The 23246-nt window shown below is 45.6% G+C and overlaps 1 protein-coding gene across 1 annotated transcript in view; it reads left to right on the top strand.

Moving 5' to 3' along the window:
* Positions 1-23246, top strand: part of thsd7aa (thrombospondin, type I, domain containing 7Aa) — a 712619-nt gene that overhangs the window by 291929 nt on the left and 397444 nt on the right. The window contains exon 2 of the mRNA XM_072509118.1: positions 13857-14655. Within this exon, the coding sequence (XP_072365219.1) occupies positions 13857-14655 (799 nt within the window). The remainder of the gene's footprint in view (positions 1-13856; positions 14656-23246) is intronic.

Raw genomic sequence — 23246 nt, 5'->3', positions numbered from 1 at the left:
ACAATAAAAACCTATGTTTATATAAAAATTCATTTAATGTAACAGTCTAGTGTAACAGTCCAAGGCATTACATAGGAGAATGATTTTTTAAAATGATAATGAGTCACATAAGTAGATATTAAGTCAGATGAACAAATGTTTAGACAGAGCAGGAGTGTCTTAAAGGAGAAAAGTGAGGTGGAGAGGAGAAGAGGTTCAAGGAGAGAATTCCAGAGCTTCGCGCTTAATCAGCTAAAGGCACAGCCACTAATAGTGGGATGATTAAAATCGGGGATTCTCAAAAGGCCAGATGTGGAGATGCCGGCGTTGGACTGGGGTGAGCACAGTACAAAGTCTTACAACACCAGGTTAAAGTCCAACAGGTTTGTTTCGATGTCACTAGCTTTCGGAGCGCTGCTCCTTCCTCAGGTATGTTGTAAGACTTCGCAAAAGGCCAGAATTAGAGAAGCGTAGATATCTCGGACAGTTGTGGGGCTGTGGGAGATTGCAAGAGATAGAGAGGGATGAAATGAGAAATTTGAAAGCAAGAATGAGAATTTTGAAATCAAAGTATGGCTTGACTGTAATTCAGCAAAATACAGGGACAATAGGTAAACGGGACCTGGTGCAAGCCAGAACATGGACAGAAGGGTTTTGGATGACATCAGGAGAGGTTACGATAGTCCCCATCCCACAAAATATGACACAGTGTATGGAAAGGCTCAGTAAACCAAGGTCCACCACACTAAGAAAACAAAAAGGGACGGTCAATAGAGAATTAAAGGTGCAATATTTAAATGCGCGCAATGTACGGAACAAGGTAGATGAGCTTGTGGCCCAGATTGTGACTGGCAGGTATGATGTGGTAGGCATCACAGAGATGTGGTTGCAGGGGGTTCAGGACTGGCATTTAAACATCCAGGGATTCACAATCTATCGAAAAGACAGAGAGGTGGGCAGAGGGGGTGGGGTTGCCTTGTTAATTAGGAATGAAATTAAATCAATAGCACTAAACGACATAGGGTCAGATGATGTGGAGTCTGTGTGGGTAGAGTTGAGGAACCACAAAGGCAAAAAAACCATAATGGGAGTTATGTACAGGCCTCCTAACAGTGGTCAGGACCAGGGGCACAAAATGCACCACGAAATAGAAAGTGCATGTCAGAAAGGCAAGGTCACAGTGATCATGGGGGACTTCAATATGCAGGTGGACTGAATAAATAATGCTGCCAGTGGACCCAAGGAAAGGGAATTCATTGAATGTTTACAGGAGGGCTTTTTGGAACAGCTTGTGATGGAGCCCACGAGGGGACAGGCCATTTCTGGACTTAGTGTTATGTAATGAGCCAGACTTGATTAAAGATCTTAAAGTAAGGGAACACTTAGGAGGCAGTGATCATAATATGGTAGAATTCAATCTCCAATTTGAAAGAAAGAAGGTAGAATCAGATGTAAAGGTGTTACAGTTAAATAAAGGTAACTACAGGGGCATGAGGGAGGAACTGACGAAAATTGACTGGGAGCAGAGCCTAGTGGGAAAGACAGTAGAACAGCAATGGCTGGAGTTTCTGGGAGTAATTGAGGACACAGTACAGAGGTTCATCCCAAAGAAAAGAAAGGTTATCAGAGGGGGGATTAGGCAGCCATGGCTGACAAAGGAAGTTAGGGAATGCATCAAAGCAAAAGAGAAAGCCTATAATGTGGCAAAGAGTAGTGGGAAGTCAGAAGATTGGGAAGGCTACAAAAACAAACAGAGGATAACAAAGAGAGAAATAAGGAAAGAGAGGATCAAATATGAAGGTAGGCTAGCCAGTAACATTAGGAATGATAGTAAAAGTTTCTTTAAATACATTAAAAACAAACGGGAGGCAAAAGTAGACATTGAGCCGCTCCAAAATGACGCTGGTAATCTAGTGATGGGAGACAAGGAAATAGCTGAGGAACTAAATAAGTACTTTGCGTCAGTCTTCACAGTAGAAGACATGAGTACTATCCCAACAATTCAGGAGAGTCAGGGGGCAGAGTTGAATATGGTAGCCATCACAAAGGAGAAAGTGCTAGAGAAACTAAGAGGTCTAAAAATTGATAAATCTCCGGACCCAGATGGACTACATCCTAGAGTTCTAAAGGAGATAGCTGAAGAAATAGTGGAGGCGTTAGTTATGATCTTTCAAAAGTCACTGGAGTCCGGGAAAGTCCCAGAGGATTGGAAAATCGCTGTTGTAACCCCCCTGTTCAAGAAAGGAACAAGGAAAAAGATGGAAAATTATAGGCCAATTAGCCTAACCTCGGTTGTTGGCAAGAATCTAGAATCCATTGTTAAGGATGAGATTTCTAAATTCTTGGAAGTGCAGGGTCGGATTAGGACAAGTCAGCATGGATTTAGTAAGGGGAGGTCATGCCTGACAAACCTGTTAGAGTTCTTTGAAGAGATAACAAATAGGTTAGACCAAGGAGAGCCAATGGATGTTATCTATCTTGACTTCCAAAAGGCCTTTGATAAGGTGCCTCATGGGAGACTGCTGTGTAAAATAAGGGCCCATGGTATTCGAGGCAAGGTACTAACATGGATTGACGATTGGCTGTCAGGCAGAAGGCAGAGAGTTGGGATAAAAGGTTCTTTTTCGGAATGACAACCGGTGACGAGTTGTGTCCCGCAGGGTTCGGTGTTGGGGCCACAGCTGTTCTCTTTATATATTAACGATCTAGATGACGGGACTGGGGCATTCTGGCTAAGTTTGCCGATGATACAAAGATAGGTGGAGGGGCAGGTAGTATGGAGGAGGTGGGGAGGCTGCAGAAAGATTTAGACAGTTTAGGAGAGTGGTCCAAGAAATGGCTGATGAAATTCAACGTGGGCAAGTGCGAGGTCTTGCACTTTGGAAAAAAGAATAGAGGCATGGACTATTTTCTAAATGGTGACAAAATTCATAATGCTGAAATGCAAAGGGACTTGGGAGTCCTAGTCCAGGATTCTCTAAAGGTAAACTTGCAGGTGAGTCCGTAATTAAGAAAGCAAATGCAATGTTGTCATTTATCTCAAGAGGCTTAGAATATAAAAGCAGGGATGTACTTCTGAAGCTTTATAAAGCATTAGTTGGGCCCCATTTAGAATACTGTGAGCAATTTTGGGCCCCACACCTCAGGAAGGACATACTGGCACTGGAGCGGGTCCAGCGGAGATTCACACGGATGATCCCAGGAATGGTAGGCCTAACATATGATGAACGTCTGAGGATCCTGGGATTATATTCATTGGAGTTTAGGAGGTTGAGGGGAGATCTAATAGAAACTTACAAGATAATGAATGGCTTAGATAGGGTAGACGTAAGGAAGTTGTTTCCATTAGCAGGGGAGACTAGGACCCGGGGGCACAGCCTTAGAATAAAAGGGAGTCACTTTAGGACAGCGATGAGGAGAAATTTCTTCAGCCAGAGAGTGGTGGGTCTGTGGAATTCATTGCCACAGAGGGCGGTGGAGGCCGGGACGTTGAGTGTCTTTAAGACAGAAGTTGATAAATTCTTGATTTCTCGAGGAATTAAGGGTTATGGAGAGATAGCGGGGAAATGGAGTTGAAATCAGCCATGATTGAATGGTGGAGTGGACTCGATGGGCCGAACGGCCTTACTTCCACTCCTATGTGTTATGGTATTATAGCCTAACATCAGTAGTGGGGAAAATGCTGGAATATATTATAAAGGATGCAATAACAGGACACTTAAAAAAATATCAATCGGCTTGGACAAAGTCTACATGGATTTATGAAAGAGAAATCATGGTTGACAAACCTACTGATGTCCTTTGAGGATGCAACCAGTAGAATAGAGAAAGGAGAACTGGTGGATGTGTGTAATTGGATTTTCAGAAAGTTTTTGATCAAAGTCCCACATAAGAGGTTAGTATATAAAATGAAAGCACATGGAATAGAGGGTAATATACTGGCATGGATTGAGAATTGGTTAGCAGACAGGAAACAGACCAGAAATAAGTAGTTTTTTTGGGGGTAGCAGGTGATAACAAATGCGGTACCACAGGAATTAATGCTTGGGCCCCCAGCTATTCACAATGATTTGGATGAGGGGAACAAATGTAATATTTCCAAGTTTACTTATGACACAAAACTAGGTAGAATTGCGAATGTTGAGGAGTAAATAAAGAGGCTCCAAGGCAATTAGGCAAGTTTAATAAGTGGGAAAATACATGGCAGATGCAGGATAGCAAGGATGAGCGTGAAGTTGTCCACTTTGGTAGGAAAAACTGAATGGCAGCGTATTATTTATCTGGTGATATATTGGGAAATGTTGATGTACAAAAGGAAGTGGGTGTTCTTCTTCACCAGTCATTGAAAGCAACTATGCAGGTTCAACAATTAGTAATGCAAATGGTATGTTGGTCTGCATTGCAAGAGGATTTGAGTACAGAAGCAAGGATGCGTTACTACAACTGTGCAGGTCCTTGATGAAACCATACCTGGAGTATTGTGTGCAGTTTTGGTCTCCATACCCAAGAATAAATATACTGGCCATAGCGGGAATGCAGAGAAGGTTCACCAGACTGATTTCTGGGATGACAGGATTGACATATGAGGCGAGATTGTGTTGACTAGTCCAGTATCCACTGGAAGGGATTTCATTGAAATGTGTAAAATTGTGACAGGGCTGGACGAATTGGATGCAGGGAGTTTGTTGCCCCTGGCTGGTGAGGGAGGGGGGTCTCGTACAAGGGGTCACAATCTCAGGAGATGGGGTGTGGTATTAAGGACTGAGATGAGAAATGTCTTCACTGAGTGGTGGAACTATGGAATTCTCGATCACAGAAGGCTGCAGAGGCCAAGTCACTGAATGTATTTAAGAAAGAAACAGATAAGATTTCTAGACACTAAAAGCGTCAACGGTATCATGAGGGAGTATGGCACTGAGACAGAGGATCAGCCATGATCACATTGAATGTGATATTTGATATCAGAAACACTTGGTAAAGGAAAACTATGCAAATTAGTTTAATGATTTAATTTTAGTTATCTATTGACATTAAAAGATACGATGGTAGGTAGACAATGACTAGTATTTAAGGAATTAATACATGATTTACCGTAAATATACTTTCCTTTAAGGAACAAATATCCAACAAGAAAAGTGATGCAAACATGACTAACAAGAGAAGTTAAAGGAAGAGGTTCAGAAAGTGGCAAAAAATGTAGTAAGTCTGAGGATTGAGGTCTTTCTAGAATTCAATAAAGGAGAACCAGGAATTAATAAAGAAAGGGAAGGTCACAAGTCTGTTAGAATTATTTGAGGAGGTAACGAGCAAGTTAGACAAAGGAGAAAAAGTGAACGTGATATATTTGGATTTCGAGAGGGGGACGCTGGCGACAGCCCAAGATGTACAGGCATTGTTCGTTGTGAAGGAGATGCCTGATGGCATGTACCGCAGGAGGTGGTGCAGCACCTGTGCCATGTCTTTGCGGGCTTGGCACCCCATGGAGGAGGAGGGCGCCTGCTCCCGGTGGCCGTGAAGGTCACCGCAGCCCTGAACGTTTATGCAACAGATTCATTCCAGGGCTCAAGAGGGACTTGTGTCACTTCACAAGGTAGAGCCCACAAGTGTATCCATGCGATCACGGATGCCTTGTGTTTCCAGGCAGCTGATTATATCAACTTTGAGAGAGACCAAGCCCATCAAGATGCCTGGCAGCAGGATTCTCCACCATCGCCAGGATTCCCCAGGTCCAGGCGATAATAGAAGGCACGAATGTCGCCTTAAGCACACAGGGGCATCAGGGACTGCTCTTCGGGAAGGGGTTTCACTCTCTGAATGTTCAACTCGTGCGTGACCACTACCTCAGGATCATGCATGTGTGTGCACGCTTCCCAGGGAGCGTGTATGGCAGCTACACCTTGGGATGCTCAGAGATCCCCAGCATTTTCGAGGACCATCCTTGGATGACAGGGGATAACGGGGTACCCGCTGAGGTCTTGGTTGATGTCGCCAGTGCGGATACCAAGTCAGAGATCACCTGATACAACAAGGCCCCTGTTGCCACCTATGCTGTCATTGAGCGGTGCGTCGGACTTCTCAAAATGCGATTCTAATGTTTGAACCGCTCTAGTGGTGCACTGCAGTACAGCCTCCAGTAGGTCTCCCCCTTTTTTGGTGGTCTGCTGTGCCCTCCACAACCTGGCACAGCAGTGGGGTGACATGTTGGAGGAGGAGGGGGAGAGACATGCGGCCTTGTCTGAGGAGGGTGAGGTGGGCCAGGAGGGCTTGAGGACAAACTCGAGGAGGACCCACGGGAGTAGCTGGAGGATGGATGACAGGTGGCAATGAGGGTCTGGCATGCCCGGAGGGTCAGGCAGGCCTCATTCTCGCCCGCTTCTTATAGGACGAGGCTCTGTCCATCAGCTCGGCCCCTCCCTCGCCCCATTCATCCCTTCCCGGCACTGACCAACTCACATGCCCGTCCCCTCTTTCCCACTCATTTCCCTCCTTTTCCCCCTCCTCAACTACACAGTTTCATCCTCCGAGTGTCTGTGTAACATCACCACCAGGTGATGGGCATATGGCGGCACTGTCCATAGGTCAATATACAAGGCAGGAAAATGATAACCCGCAGTGAGGTAAGCTCTGGTGCTCCTCAGTCTATGCCATAGTCTGATTCCTGTCTTTCTGCTGACAGCGCGCTCTCACCTTCATGTGGTCTGCATCGGGGGCTCTTCCTGTAGTACCACTGTACCAGAGGGGGGATGAATAACGTGACAAAGGCTTCACTTGTATCAGGTGTAATATGTTTTAATTGTGAACATGCAAAGCCCTCATTGTCACTAGCTAAAGATGGTGCCATCCCCCCCTCAGTGGTACTCAATCCTCTTAAGATTCCTTGCTCTATAACAACATCTCGTTGTGTCCCTGAATTCACATCGGAGGTGGGTGTGATGAACAGTTATTGTATAACTGTACCCTTATCATCATGTAAGGTGATGTCCCCTTTCAGACCGGGCTTGGAGCCCTGGGGGACTCCGCCTCTGGCTCCGCCCACCTGGGAGTCGTATATAAGGGGCTGCCTTGCAGGCGGCACCCAGTAAGCACCCGTCTCAGCACCAGGCTAGTCTTAGCTTATTAAAGCCTTCTCTACCGTTTTACTCTCTAGCGTCATTATTGAGGGTACAACAGTGGGGTAGCCTGCTGCTTCTCACGCCCTGTGGCATTTGGGTATTTGATGCCCTTGACGGCTTGGGAGGGGTTGGGGGGGGGGGCGGTGGAGGAGAGCGAGGGGGCGATTCTGGATGGCTCAATCCCATCAGATGATGATCCTGCAAGAGAATGGACTTGGTCAGTGAGCGGGAAGGATCATTTTGACTGACATGAAAACTCACTTGAGAGAGGTCATCTGGGTGAAGGGACAGTGGATCTTCACCTCTGTGGTACAGCCCTACCTCGTTGTTGCTGTTCTGCTCTATCCTAGGTCAGCCCTGCGATCTCCAGGACCTGTTCCTCATAGTAGGTGAGGACTAAGATGTCCGAAGCCCCACTGCCCATCTGGGCCCTTTCCCACCAATTACTGATTGATTTGATTTTTTGACTCGTGTACCGAGGCACAGTGAAAAGTATTGTTCTGCGTTCAGTCCAGACAGATCGTACCATGCATGAAAAAACATAGGACATACTTAAATGCACAATGTAAATACAAAGGTACAGGCATCAGGTAAACATACGGAGTGTAGTACTACTCAGTAGAGAAGATGTGTGAAGAGATAAGTTCAGTCCATAAGAGGGTCATTCATTAATCTGGTAACAGCGGGGAAGGAGCTGTTTTTGAACCTGTTAGTGCTTGTTCTCAGATTTCTGTATATCCTGCCCGATGGAAGAAGTTGGAAGAGGGAATAACCTGGGTGGGAGGGCTCTTTAATAATGTTGCCTGCTTTCCCAAGGCAGCGGGAGGTGTAGACAAAGTCAATGGATGGGAGACGCGTTTGCGTGATGGACTGGGCTGTGTTCACGAATTTCTGTAGTTTCTTACCGTCTTGGGCTGAGCAGTTGCCATACCAGGCTGTGATTCAGTCAGATAGGATGCTTTCTATGGTGAATCTGTAAAAACTGGTGAGAGTAAATGTGGGCATGCCAAATTTCCTTAGTTTCTTGAGGAGATATCGGCACTGTTGTGCTTTCTTGGTCACAGTTGTGATGTGGTTGGGCCAGGACAGATTTTTGGTGATGTGCACAGCTAGGAATTTGAAGCTGTCAACCATCTCCACCTCGGCACCATTGATGCAGACAAGGCTGTAAACGATATTTTGCTGCCCGAAGTCATGAACAGTCTTTAGTTTTCACTGATGTTGAGGGAGAGATTGTTAGTGTTACAGCATGTCACTAGCTTCTCTATCTCCCTCCTGTATTCTGACTTATCGTAGTTTGAGATCCGACCCACTACGGTTGTGTCATCAGCAAATTGGATGGAGCTGGAGCCAAATTTTGTCACACAGTTGACACAGTTGTGTGTATATAGGGAGTATAGTAGGGGGCATAGCACCCAGCCTTGTATGGCCCCTGTATTGAAGACTATAATGGAGGAGGTGTTGTTGTCTATCCTACTAATTGTGGTCTATGAGTCAGGAAGTCGAGGATCCAGTTGCAGAGGGAGGAGCCAAGTCGTAGGTTTTGGAGTTTTGATATAAGCTTGGCTGGGATTATGGTGTTGAAGATGGAGCTGCAGTCAATGAATAGGAGTCTGACGTAGGAGTCCCTGTTGTCGAAATGCTCCAGGGATGAGTGTAGGACCAGGAAGATGCCGTCTGCTGTGGACCGGTTGTGGTTGTATGCAAATTGGAGGGGATCAAGGCGTTCTGGGTGTATGGGGTTGATGTGTCCCATGACCAATTTCTCAAAGCACTTCATAATGATAGATGTCAAGGCCACCAGATGGTAGTTGTTAAGGCACGTTGCCTCGATCTTCTCTGGCACATGCACAATAATACGGTAGCACAGTGATTAGCACTGTTGCTTCACAGCGCCAAGGTTCGATTCCCGCTTGGGCCACTGTCTGTGGGCATCTGCACGTTCTCCCCGTGTCTGCGTGGGTTTCCTCCAGGTGCTCCAGTTTCCTCCCACAAGTCCCGAAAGACGTGCTTTTAGGTGAATTGGACATTCTGAATTCTCCCTCGGTGTACCCGAACACGTGCCGTAGTGTGGCGACTGGGGGATTTTCACAGTAACTTCATTGTAATGTTAATGTAAGCCTACTTGTAACACTAATAAAGATTATTATTATTATGGTGGTTTATTATGGGCTAACCGCTCCTGCAGGGACAAAGAAAGGGCATTACGAGTCGCATGCTTTATGCATCAGGGGGTCTATGGAAGGTGACGTGTGCAGGCACCGCTCCTAGACATGGGGGTTGTGCTGGTGAGTGCCCGGGTGTGCTGGGGCACAGGCGTGGTAATCTGCTGGGGGCGTTGCAGTTGCGAGGTGCCAGCCACCGCCTTGTGCGGGGGGTGGGGGTGGGGGGAAGAGTGGAAGTCAGGTACTTCCTCGGGGGAAACAGGGTGTCCTGTCTTGTCACCATGGCATCCAGCAGCCTGGCCAGGTCGGCATCCCCGATGCGTGGAGCAGGTCTACATGGTGGCATGGTTGTGTGCTGACTGGAGTGTGTTCGGAGGGAGCGTTTATGAGCAGCTCCCCATTGTTTGCAGGGAGCTGCCAGGTGCGGTCCAGGTATAATCAGCTGGCGGGACAGCAATTTCCACCGTGAAGCTCAAGGCGGCTCATTTCCAGCATTGAGTTCCATTAAATGCTGGTCGCGGTCTCGCCAGCACGTCATTCGAGAAGCACCCTTGAAGTCGTGCCCGATATGGCATTTAGAACATTTCCCGTTAAATCGCACCCTGCATGTCTTTTTATAGCCTTTAAATCGGTCCTTGCACTCTATTTGTTCTGGGTACTGAAGTTCAGTAACACCTTGAAGTTCCACTGTTATTCTGCAAATTACAGTTTCCATGTATATTAGTTAATGCAATAAGTGCAGAATTCGGAAAACAAATCAAATCCCTCCTCCACAATTAGGATCTGAGAGGATCTGTGTCTGATTTCAGAAATTTATTTCAGAAAGACTGATTATTTAATCAAGTGAAGCCCTGACTCATGATTTGTGCTCAATTCATTCATAATGAGGAGCATACCGCAATTGGGCTACCTCATTTGAATTTGGAAAATGTCAATCTCACACATTTCTGTCAGCATTATTTGTACTACCACAATGGAATAAGTAATTTGGAAACATTAGGAAATCGATCAAGTGAATGTATTGGCAATTTTATTATTGACTCATACAATATATACCTACACTAAATTATTTTTTATGTCTAACTGAATCCAATGTGGGTACCACATTCATTTTATGTTCTGGAAAAGGGAACAGTCCAAATTGGTAGAACCAATAAGTCTGATAATGCCATAATATATTGCAATCACCAATATTAGTGTAGGAGAATGTAATGTGCCTGTCAGAAATTACTTGGTCTGCTCAATTGAAGATGCATTGTGGAACAACGCTGTATTTTGCCTAATGCATTTTTTGCCTAATCCTAATGTCATGAGATGTAAATTATTTTTTGAGCAGCATAAAGCAGCATTTTTCACATTTTAAGGCCAGGTAATGTGAAGAAAAATTCCAGATCATTAAACAAACTCAATCTGGATCACTCAAAATCTGGAGACATTCTCAATAACATTGTTGAAAATTTCATGGGCGTGGTTCTCCCAAAAGGGAACAAAAGCGAGCGCATTTAGCCAGATATTCCCCTGCACTCAGTGCCAAAAACACATGGCTATTCAACGCGACTTTCATTGAATAAGGGGCCTAAATGGGGAATACGAAGTCGAGTCACACATAGCTCCGTTTTGTACAGTGGGGAGCTCTGCTTTGTACAGTGTGGAGCTCCGCTCACCAGAACTCCCCATTGTAGAGAGAGATCGGGACGCCATTTTTAAATCGCGTCCCGATCGGGATCTCCAAGATGCCCAAAACAATCCCTCACCACTAACCTCTCCCTCCAGCCTGAACACACTATGGGAAGGCCAGCGTTGCCTGGCGTGGGTGTTGGAGTGTTGTGGGGGGCTCCCCCCACAACATCTCAACACCCACGCCAGGCAACACTGGACCAATCGTGTGCGTGCAAAAATGCCACCTTGGTAGTGGCACCCTGGCAGTGCCCATGCCAGCTGACAATGCCATTTGGGCACCTTGGCAGTGCCATGCTGGCACGCAGGTAGCACAGCCAGGGTGCCAGGCTGGTACTGCCAGGATATGCCCCAACTGGCATCAGCAGTGCCAGGGCATCACCCTGCCCAAAGGGCACATAGCTGGGGACCTCCGATATCCTGGGAGACCCCCATGAGTGCCGTTCCGTCTTGTCCCCGTTTCTGGGGACCAGTGCTGAATGGCACTCACCCGAGGTCTCTGAGACGAAAAGGTTGAATCCCAAGCCTCAGGAATCTTGGGAATCTGCACATTAGAGTAAGGTTCACTGCCTCGCTCTAATATGCAGATTTGCCAAAAAATGATCCTGCCCATTGTGGTGGGATTCACATCGCAACACTCGCAAGATCGCGTTGGATCTCATGAGGAATGGCGAGCTGGGTAGATCCTGGCAGCGGGCCCCTCGGCTTTCATCAGCCATGCTGTGCAGGGGCGAGCTGCTTTTCGGGCGCAACGTGGCCGTTGGATCGCGCCGCATGATTTTCATCCAGTGTTCCATTCAATTTATTGCAGCATGACAAGCTGCTTCTTAGGAAAGGTGGTTAACAGTTTCAAATTCCTCGGTGTGCACATCACCAACAATCTGTCCTGCTCCACCCACAACGGCGCTACGACCAAGAAAGCACAACAGCGCCTATATTGTCTCAGGAAACTAAGTAAATTTGGCATGTCCACATTGACTCTGAACAAATTTTACAGATGCACCATGGAAATCATCCTATCTGGCTGCTTGGTATGGCAACTGCTTGGTCTAAGACTGTAAGAATCTACAGAGTCGTGAATACAGCCCAGTCCATCACGCAAGTCCACCTCCCATCCATTGACTCTGTCTACACCTCCCGCTGCCTTGGGAAAGCGGGTGGCATATTCAAAGACCCCTCCCACCCGGCTTATTTACTCTTCCCACTTCTTCATCAGGCAGCATAATTAAAGAGCCCTCCCATCCACGTTATTCTTTCTTCCAACTTCTTCCATCGGGCAGGAGATAAAAGTCTGAGAACAGACACTAACAGGTTCAAAAACTGCTTCTTACCTGCTTTTACCACTCTCCTGAATGACCCTCTTATGGACTGATCTGATCGCTTCACACATCTTCTCTTCCGAGTAGTACTACACTCCGTATAGTCAACCGATGCCTGTATCTATGTATTTACATTGTGTATGTCCGATGTTTGTTTTTCATGTATGGTACGATCTGTCTGGACTGCATGCAGAACAATACTTTTCACTGTACCTCGGTACACGCGACAATAAATCAAATCCAATTCAGCCCAATTTCAAACCAAGGTTGTTAAAAGGCTGATTCACATCCTTGCTCAAGCACAGCTAGTTTGACCAGCTTTAACTTCAGCCCAATAGTTATCTCTTTTCTTAGGCCATCATCTCCTTGACAGGAAGTAAACAAATGGAATTAATGATAATGTTGTCATAATTTTGTTCTCTGTAAAATGTAGCTGAATCATTAATCCAATGCACAGATATCAACAGAATTATACTAAAGTGATCAACAAAGGTTCATGGCTCCAAATTTATGTGAAATGCCAAATCTCTTCTGTCACACTGGGTTGGTTATTGACACTAGACCCCCTGCCCATCAACATCCCATGGTATAATCTGAACGTGTGCATCTGCTAAATATTGTAGAGTATCATCTTTTATTACCAAGTAAAATTAAGTGCAAATGTTCTTCTCTTCTGACTGTTGATCCATACTTGTGCATATTCTATAAATACCAGTGGTCCTCCAGTAACTCGGCGAAATTACCATTCTATTTGTCAGCTAAGTGAAAATTAGCTGGGAAGGTTTTGCAGATTGGTTTGAGACCACGTCATCATCCTAATACAGTCGATTGTAACTGAACAAAATTGGCTTTAATGTGGTGATGATTACCTCAAAATAGGGTGCATAAACTTACTGTCCATTAATGCTGATGCTTTCTCTAATGCCTCATTGACAAGGACCTGCTAACCATCTGCACTTTCAAGTGATAAGTCCCTTTAATCAAGGTTTTATGATGTATGTAACACCTTGATTACTATTTCAAGACATGAGCACGAGGTCTGCACTCGCCTACTCGTTTTCCAACATGAGACCCCAATAAAGTACATTTAAGGGAGTTTACCTTGTTGCCAACTGGACAGCCTTTATGTTCCTCAATATAGAGCCATCCCAAATTTGATAATCTGCAATAGGGCACTCCTTTGATACCTGCAGATCGCCAGTTCAACTGAAATGAGACAAGGCTTCAAAATAGCTCCGACCAGTCCGTGTCAGATTTAGCAGTTGTAGGCACACTCTACTGATTGCCAGTTAAAAGTTAAAATTGGCTCTGGTTTCCACAAAACAAAACACTGGGAGGCAGCCAGATTTTTCACTGGGATTCACAAAGTGACCTTTGCTGCCCTGTACAGATCAGTGCCATATATAGTGGTAGATTTGTGGCAAATATATGTACAACACGTACATATTCTATACACAAATACATGTGGCATATTAATACGCTTACAAAAATTTTAATATTGTAATGGAAAATGTAGTCATGTGAACTTGTATCACGTTTTGTATCTTAAACATTTGATTAAAACATCTGACCACTAAACTCTTCTTAAATTCTTTACCTTGTAGGCACCTGGGGGAGATGTATGGGAGAGGACTGTGGCCCAGGAGGTGTCCAAACCAGGTCAGTATGGTGCGCCCACGTGGAGGGATGGACTACTTTACCCACTAACTGTAAACCAGCGGAAAGACCTGAGAATCAGCAGAATTGTTTCAAAGTTTGTGATTGGCATAAGAACCTGTATAAGTGGCAGGTGGGCGAATGGAGCAAATGCTTGCCAGTTTCTTCCAGGAACCCCCCTCCAAGGCAAACCTCAGAGTGCCTGAAAGGAGAAGAAGGAATTCAAAGCAGAAATGTAACTTGCATCGAGAGAAGGAATGGAGCTGTAGCGGAGGATGTTATCTGTGACTATTTTGAAACTAAGCCCCACTTTGAACAAGCCTGTCTCATCCCCTGCCCACAAAACTGTGTGGTAACAGAGTTTACTCCCTGGTCAGAATGCACTAAATCCTGTGGGGTTGGGTTGCAACATCGAATTCGTCAAATGCTTGTTCCCCCACTCTATGATGGTGAACCTTGCCCCAACCTGACTGAGTTTCGGACATGCACGTTCAATTCATGTGATACAGAGGAAAGTATTTACAGTTTGAGAGTTGGCCCCTGGAGTGCATGTTCTCTTCCACATTCTCGACAAGCTCGGCAAGTAGGAAAAAGGATGAGGGACCCAGAAGCCCGGGAGCTTATGAAGAAAAAGAGGAACAGAAACCGTCAAATCCGCCAAGAAACCAAATATTTTGTTGTACTGATTGGTTACCAAACAAGACAAGTTACTTGTACTCACAAAAATGGAAAGACCGCTGCTCTGAGGTAAGAAGTTCACGGTTAATTAATCACATCCTTTCCCTGCTCTTCATAAGTAACCTGAATGAATGGCCTGAAAAATGGGGTAAACCAAGAAGTGGAGAATAAGAAATACCAAGCTTGAGTTTTATTAACCTATAGAATATAGAAAGTGGATGAAACACTATGTTAGGGTTTTAATATTGAGATCCAGGTTTAATTGTTATGTCTTATAAGACATCTCTGTCTGTTGACTATAAAGGTCAAATGTGAAATGAACTGGAACAATGTCAACGCAGTGGCCATAAAACTGCCTTCATGAAGGGGAAACAACGCTCACTCATTGAGTCACATAGATCAGGAAAGATTCTAACTGCTGTATTGGTGAATTCTAATATTGTACTTCAATATCAAATTGTCACTTGGCATTTTGCAGAGTAAGTCACAATTACATGTAATTGCAGTATGTGATAATTTACCTGAAGTATTACATGTCCACACCTAGGTTGAAATGGCTGAATTGTTTTTGATGTTCAAATAAATCCATGTTGCAGCAGTAAACCTCTTAAACTGTCAAGTACTTTTGCACACAGTGTGCATTAGTTGAGATAAAGTACTTCATGATAGAAAATTTAAGAGTGAACTATTTTTACTTCATAAAGCTGAATCTTCTGTTGCGGAGCCATTGAGATACATAAATATTGACGAGGCATACTGGGCTACATGCAGAGATGGAAAGCGGTAACACATGTACAGAGAAGCTAAAAGGTTGGGGTGGAGAAAAATACAGTCAAGATTGAGAGGAAATCAGAAGAGCAACATTGAGAGAGAAAGCAAAGTGTTATGGGCCAGGGTTTAGAGAACCCCAAAGTGTATCATGGAGTTCACCTGACACACAACTTTTAATAGATTGTGGTATGGGGAGCACACGGCTCACTCTACAGGTGTGGTACAGCAGAAATCGAAAAGTATTTTTTAAAGCAAAACAATGTTTATTCTATGAACTCAAGTTAACCTTTTTAAAACATACAGTGAGCATCTTAGCAACCATTAATTCAAATACAACCCCCAAAGAATACAACACAAAGTAATCCTTAATAAATTCCCAAAACAACATCCAGAAGACAAAAAAGACCCTTTTAACACAGAGATCAGGTTTAAATTCTCTAATGAGAGCAGTTATCCCTTTGAAATCACCCAAATGAACACTCTTTAGCTTGTAGAGAGATCCATGCACATCCGCTGGCTTTCACTGCAGCTCTTCTCTCTGAAAACAAAACTAAAAACCCACTCTATAGCAGCCCGCTCAACAATGAAAGTAAAGCAGACAGTCAGCACAGCTCCACCCACTCTCTGACAGTAGTAAACATCCATTTCCTAAAGGTACACCCACTACAGTTATTCTATAAAAACACCCATTTCTTAAAGGTACTCTCACATGACAAAAGCACAAAAAGCATGGAGTAAAATGCTGCCCTGAGAAAGAAGATGATATTTTTGAAAAGGGGAAGCATGTGAAGGTGATTGATTTGATGTACTAAAATCCTTAGAATCCCTGCAGTGCAGAAGGAGGCCACTTCGCCCATCAAGTCTGCACCCACCCTCTGAAAGAGCACTCTATATAGGTTCACTCCACCACCTTATTTCCGTAACCCTGCAGATTGATTATGGCCAGTCCACTTAACCTGCAAATAGTTTTGTATTTGTTTTCCATAATTTTTTTATTGAGTTTATTATTTTATAGCACTGTGCAACAGGACATCAGAGAAAGTAATACAGCCATTGGTTACTGTTCAGACATATCTATCAAAATGTTATATATTGTACAATTTGTAACTATCTGTAAAGAGCTAGGAACTAATTGTTATATGGAAGTGTTTCGGGGGCACATTTCACGGTTACACCTGAGCCTGCTGTGATGTGTAACAGAACCAGTTCAAAGCGGTCTTCCTATTGTACAAAGCATCATAGCAATATAAAGATAAAGAGTTATGATATTTTCAAGCTTAAATTTCAGGTAACCGAAAGACAACAAGAACACATAACAAAATGATGAAGGTGCCATCAATTATAACAAAGACGAGTTGTGGAACAAAACTGTGTCTTTAATAAGCTAAATTTTTAATAAGCCTGCTGGCAACTGATCCCGAAGTGGGGCAGACCAGAGGTTGGCCACCTTTATACAGAGCCTGAGGGGGGAGCCACAGGCGGAGCCAGCAGAGACAACAAACAATATTACAATACAAGAACAGTAGTTTACCACAATATATATAATACAGTCACAGTGGTTTACCACTATATATATAATACAGTAACAGTGGTTACCACATTCACCCTCTGTTTTAAAAAAAAGAGAGTCCGGCGGGGGTGAAGTGGACTTAAAGATCGAGTCTGTCGGGGGCTTTTACCTTCCGCCGTGAACGCCTCAGTCCCGGCTGTGGTGTGGGCGTTGGTGTCGAGACCTGCGTGTCCGGGAGCATGTCGTCTTCTTCTTCGTCCAGTAGTTGAGTCGTTGGAGAGGGAGACATTGTAGGGGCAGGGGTGGTGGTGATGGTCGCTGGGGTCCTGCGGGTGCCAAATTCCAAAGTAGCCGAGTAGTGGTGGAGGGAGACGGTGAAGGGTCGGGGGTGGTGGTGATGGTCACTGGGGAACCTGTGGGTGCCAAATTCCGAAGGGAGACTGTGTCCTGCCGCCCGTCATGGTGTGCCACGTAGACATAGTGTGGGTTGGCATGGAGGAGAAGAACCCTTTTGATCAGGGGATCCGATTTATGACTCCTCGCCTGCTTCCGGAGGAGGACGGGCCCTGGGACTGTCAGCCATGACGGGAGTGAGACCTGTACTTCCTGGGGAAGACAAACATTCGTTTGTGAGGGGTCCCATTGGTGGCAGTGCACAGGAGCGACCGGATGGAGTGGAGCGCATCGGGAAGGACCTCCTGCCAGCGGGAGACGAGGAGACTTCTAGACCGTAGGGCAAGAAGGACAGCCTTCCAGACTGTCACGTTCTCCCTCTCCAGCTGTCCGTTTGCCCAGGGGTTGTAGCTGGTAGTCCTGCTTGAGGCGATGCCCTTGCTAAGCAGGAACTGACGCAACTCGTCAATCATGGAAGAGGATCCCCGATCGCTATGGATGTAGGTTGGGAAACCAAATAAGGTGAAGAGACTGTGCAGGGCCTTGATGACAGTGGCAGAGGTCATGTCAGGGCATGGGATGGCGAAAGGGAAACGTGAGTACTCGTCAATAATGTTGAGGAAACGCATTTCTCCTTATTATCTGTGAGGTTAAGGAGCTTAGTGGTGTGGAGGAAATGTTGGAGGTTAGTGTCATGGTCCAGCTGGTCATGGCCGCAGATGGTGGCATTATCCAGATACGGGAACGTGGCCCGCAGCCCATACTGGTCAACCATTCGCTCCATCACTCGTTGGAAGACCGAGACCCCATTAGTGAAGCTGAAGGGGACCCTAAGGAAGTGGTAGAGGCGGCCATCTGCCTCGAAGGCAGTGTATTAGCGGTCCTCCGGGCGGATAGGGTGCTGGTGACTTCAAGTCAACAGTGGAGAAGACTTGATACTGCGCAATCTGATTGATCATATCAGATATGCGGGGAAGGGGGTATGCATCGAGCTGCGTGTACCGGTTGATCGTCTGACTGTAGTCGATGACCATCCGGTGTTTCTCCCCAGTCTTGACGACCACCACTTGGGCTCTCCAGGGGCTGGTACTGGCCTCTTATGATCCCTTTCCGCAGGAGTCGCTGGACCTCTGACCTGATAAAGGCCTTGTCCCGGGCACTGTATCGTCTGCTCCTAGTGGCGACGGGCTTACAGTCCGCGGTAAGGTTAGCGAAGAGCGAGGGTGGAACGACCTTAAGGGTCGCGAGGCTACAGACAGTGAGGGGGGCGCAGATATCCACCGAACTTCAAGGTAAGGCTTCGGAGGTGGCACTGAAAATCAAGACCCAGTAATAGGGCAGCGCAGAGATGAGGGAGGACGTCGAGCTTGAAATTAGCGTACTCTACGCCCTGTACCGAAAGGGTTGCGACAAAGTACCCCCGGATCTCCACGGAATGTGATCTGAAAGCCAGGGAGATTTTCTGGGTCGCGGGTAAAATTGGGAGGGAGCAGTGCCTTGCCGTATCTGGGTGAATAAAGCTGTCAGTGCTCCTGGAGTCGAAGACGCTGGTCATTTCGTGCCCGTTGATCTGGACGGCCACCATGGATTTAGTGAGGTGATGAGGTCGAGACTGGCCGAGGGTGATGGAGGTGTGCTTCGGAAGGTAGGTGGGCTGGTCAAGAGTAGCGGAGGCAAGCGTACGACTGGGTGGGCAGGGCTTCCAGGAGGCGGCGGGGTGATTCCAAGATGGCGGCCCCCACGGGTCGCATGTAGCGGGTGGTGTCGAAGATGGCGGCCCCCACAGGTCGCACGTGGTGGATGACATGGTAGATGGGGGCAGTCCCGACAGGCAACACGCAGCGCTGCTGCTGCTTGGTCTGGAAACTTTAGGAACAGGTCGGGCCTGGCAGACTTTGGCGAAGTGGCCCTTCTTCCCGCACCTGTTGCAGATCGCGCTCCGTGCTGGGCAGCGTTGTCTGGGGTGCTTACCCTAGCCACAGAAGTAGCATCTCAGGCCTCTGGAGTTGGCGGATTACTGCGCGGCACAGGCTTGCGATGCACCCAGGTAGGGTGATGACGGTGCCCACGACGTCCACGAGGGTGCCGCGTGGTCGGAGGTGAAGGCATCCATGTTATGGAAGGCCACTGGCAGCGAATTCGAGAGCTGCACTGTCTCTTGGAGGCCGAGTGTACCCCCTTCTAGCAGGCACTGGCGGATGTAGTTAGATTTTATGCCAGCGACATAGGCGTCCCTGATCAGCAGCTCCATGTGCTGGACAGCCGATACCGCCTGACAACTACAGTTCCGCAAGGCGCGCAGGAATTCGGCCTGTGATTCTCCGGGGCGTTGACGCCTCATGGCAAGGAAATAGTGTACACCTCATTTACTGCCTTTACATACTGTCCCTTCAGCAGCGTTATCGCCTCTGCGTACGAGGCAGCGTCCCTGATAAGGAGGAAAACCTGCGGGCTTACCCGGGTGTTGAGGACTTGAAGCTTGTGGATGTCGGCGATGGCGTCGGTGGCAGATTTGAGGTAAGCTTCGAAGCAGCTTAGCCAGTGCTCGAATGTCGCAGTGGCATCGGCTGCTTGGGGGTCCAGTTCCAGGCAATCAGGCTTGAGTGATGCATCCATCTTAAGCGTTTAGCTTATTAAATTGATGTGCCATAAATTATAACAAAGACGAGTTGTGGAACAAAACTGTGGCTTTAATAAGCTAAACGAGAACCTGCTGGCAACTGATCCTGAACTGGGGCAGGAGGAAAACCTGCGGGCACCTTTATTCAGAACCTGAGGGGAGGAGCCACAGACAGAGCCAGCAGAGACAACAAACAATATTACAATACAGTAACAGTGGTTTACCACAATATATATAATACAGTAACAGTGGTTACCACACGTGACCTGATAGGTCTACAAGATTATGAGGGGCATGGATAGAGTGGATGGGAAGGCATAGGTTTAAGGTCCATAGGGCAAAATTTAGAGGAGATGGGCAAGGCAGGATTTTTACACAGAGGGTGGTGAGTGCCTGGAACGCGTTGCCAGGGAGGTTGAGGAAGCAGATACATTAACGGCATTCAAAAGGCATCTTGATAAATACATGGATAGGATAGGTATAGAGGGATACAGCAAAAGGAAGTGCTGAGGGTTTTGGCCAAGGTGGTATCATGACCGGCACAGGCTTGCAGGGCCGAAGGGATGTTCCTGTGCTGTATTGTTCTTTGGAATAATATTTTGCAAAATAAGTTTTGATGAAAAGTCAAATCAACTCTGCTTTCCCTCTCTACTGATGCTGCCAGAAACGCTGAGTTTTTCCAGCATCGTCTTATAACAAAATAATATGGTCACTTGAACCGAACCAATCAAAAAAAACTTCACTTGCTTTTGTGCTGCTGACAGGTTGACAATGTGATGGGTACTAGATGCAATGTTTTTAAGGAAACAGGTTTATAGTAGTCTGAAAAATGGAAATAGAAATACAAAAATAACAATAGCTTATTTTTATTCTGTGCATTTAGTGTTCTGTAGTAAATTGTCCAAAGATGCTTAACAAAATTTAAAAAACTTTTTCAACACTTTAACCAGAGAAGGAGAAGTCAGGAAAAATGAATGAAAACTTAATCAAAAAGATAGACTTTTAGCAACATCTTGAAAGAGAGATAGAGAAGCAGAGTGATTTAGGCAGGGAATTCCAGAGCTGAGAGACCAATGGTGGAGTGTTTAAAATTGGGAGTGCACAAGAGATGAGAACTGGAGTACAGAGATCTCAGAGGAGTGCAGGGCTGGAAGAGAAGAATCTGATAGCAAAGAGTGAGGATATAGTGGGATTTGAAAACCTGAATGAGAATACTGAAATTCTGATAGGGAGCCAGTAAAGGTTAGCAAGCAAACAACTCACTGGTGAACATGATTTGATGCAAATTTAAAAATGGACAACAGAGTTTTAGATGACCCTAAGTCCATGGTGGGTGGAAGATGTGAGGCAGGCCAGGAGAGCACTAGAATATCAAATTTAGAGGTTGCAAAAGCATGATTGAAGGATTTAGCAGCACAATGAGCTGAGGAAAGTATTAGAGATGGATGTAAGTAGTCTTGGTGCTGTGACTATGTATTATGATATGCGATGTATGATATCCTGAAAGCAACTGTTATGTGTATTATCCTTACTGAATGCCATTTACTTTAGTGGGAAATAAAAATACAAGATGTCAGAATATTCAGCAGCTTAATTGGGATTTAATAGCTAAAGAACTGCTTTTGTGATGGATTCCACAAAATACTAATCTCTCAAATAAAGACAATGCTGGAAATAATCAGCAAGTCGGGTATCAGTTGTGTAGACAACAGATGATGTTAACATTTCAGGCTGATGACATTTCTTCAGAACTGAACCATGTTATAAATGTGATATGTAAGAACAGAGTCTCGGAAAAGGGAGCCTTGCGAAATCATAACGAGTCCTGAGATTAGGTGAAGGACAAAAGAGAATTAAATGACAGAAATCATAATGCTGCAAGACAAAATGGGACAATATGGTGAGAGAATCAAAATATGTATTGGAGATCCAGAGGATATGTGACTAGTTGTAGCAGATCAACCGAGCTGGCGGTGTGAGAAACACACTTAGTCAAATTCTGAAGAAGTATTTTATTCAATCGATCTTGCAAGAACGGGTGCCGCCTGTCAACATTAGCAGACACACAGAATTAACACAGCATTGTTTTTTCTATACAATCTCTGAGAAACACGCCCCACTTTCTGCCTTGATGGCAGTTCCTTATCAGTGATTCCTTATTTGGACTTGTTATGTTCATTTTGGCTTCCACCTTGCTTCTCCTAGCAGTGGTTTCTGTTAGCTCCTGGTACATCCTTGAACCGTCAATTAAAATGATATAGAATGAGGCCCCCATCTGCACCTGCATTCTGTTATTGTAAATCCTGTTCATTCCCGAAGGTCAGTCACGTACACAGTTACAACAACGTGGGCACTGCAGCTTACACAAAACTCCACTTGACATCTTATTTCCCATCAAGCACTATTGTTGACATCTTATTTGTGAACCAGAGTGATTCATGTAAAAACAACATAAAATGCTCATTACTCATAGCGGGAAGTACAAAAGATCTGGCAAAGCAGAGAAGGCTCCAGTGGCCAAGCAGCGTGGCAGAAAAACAAGCTGTAGATCCAAGTAGTGAGAAACACCTCACCATGAGGCTATCCCCACCTCGAGCACCGACCCATAATCATTCCCCCCGGATCCGATCCTACATTATTCACACCCTACTGTCTGAGAGAAAACGTGTGTGGTTTAAGTTGTTACAGCCAATTTTAGGGCAAGAGGCTGTAAGGAAAACCTGATAGGTTTCTTGAGCTTCATTAGTACAGTACAATAAAAGACCAAAGGCATGGAGATCAGTGTTTTCCATTCTTCAAAGATTCTGATTTCAAGCAGGTGTTTTTATAGTCTTTACTTGACTACTATTTATCAAGGGATTAAAACCTGATATGTCAATAATAAACCAAGGAACAAATATATGTTAGATAATGTCAATAAAGCGCAGATTTTGCAACCATCATGCCAACAATTGCAGTTTGATATTGGAGGGTGCCTGCGCTGCATCTGAATGTTCAAAACATGCAGCACTAAGCTGCAAAGCAAACAAATATAAACAGGAACATTTCTGAGTGCATATTCTGTCAAAATGTTTAGAAGAATGAGAGGTGACCTTATTGAAACATACGAGGGGCGCAATCAACTAAAAGCAAATAGAGTCTGTTCTGGGTGGGATTAGCGGGAACGTAAAAGTGCCAGGAATGACCCCACTATCTAACGGCACTCTCTTTTAGTGCCATGGTGCCACCCACCCACCCCCCAAGGCCACACTTAGCATCATTCCCTGTGCTTCCTTAATGTAGGATGAGATTTGGACGCCATTTTTACATAACGCCCTGGTCAATCAACCCCCCCCCCCCCCCCCCCCCCGACGCAAAACCTGAACC

This window comes from Scyliorhinus torazame, chromosome 6 (genome assembly GCF_047496885.1).
Source record: "Scyliorhinus torazame isolate Kashiwa2021f chromosome 6, sScyTor2.1, whole genome shotgun sequence".
Classification (NCBI taxonomy): Eukaryota; Metazoa; Chordata; class Chondrichthyes; order Carcharhiniformes; family Scyliorhinidae; genus Scyliorhinus; species Scyliorhinus torazame.
The sequence above is the reverse complement of the archived record's forward strand: the minus strand, read 5'-3'. Positions and strand labels throughout refer to the sequence as shown.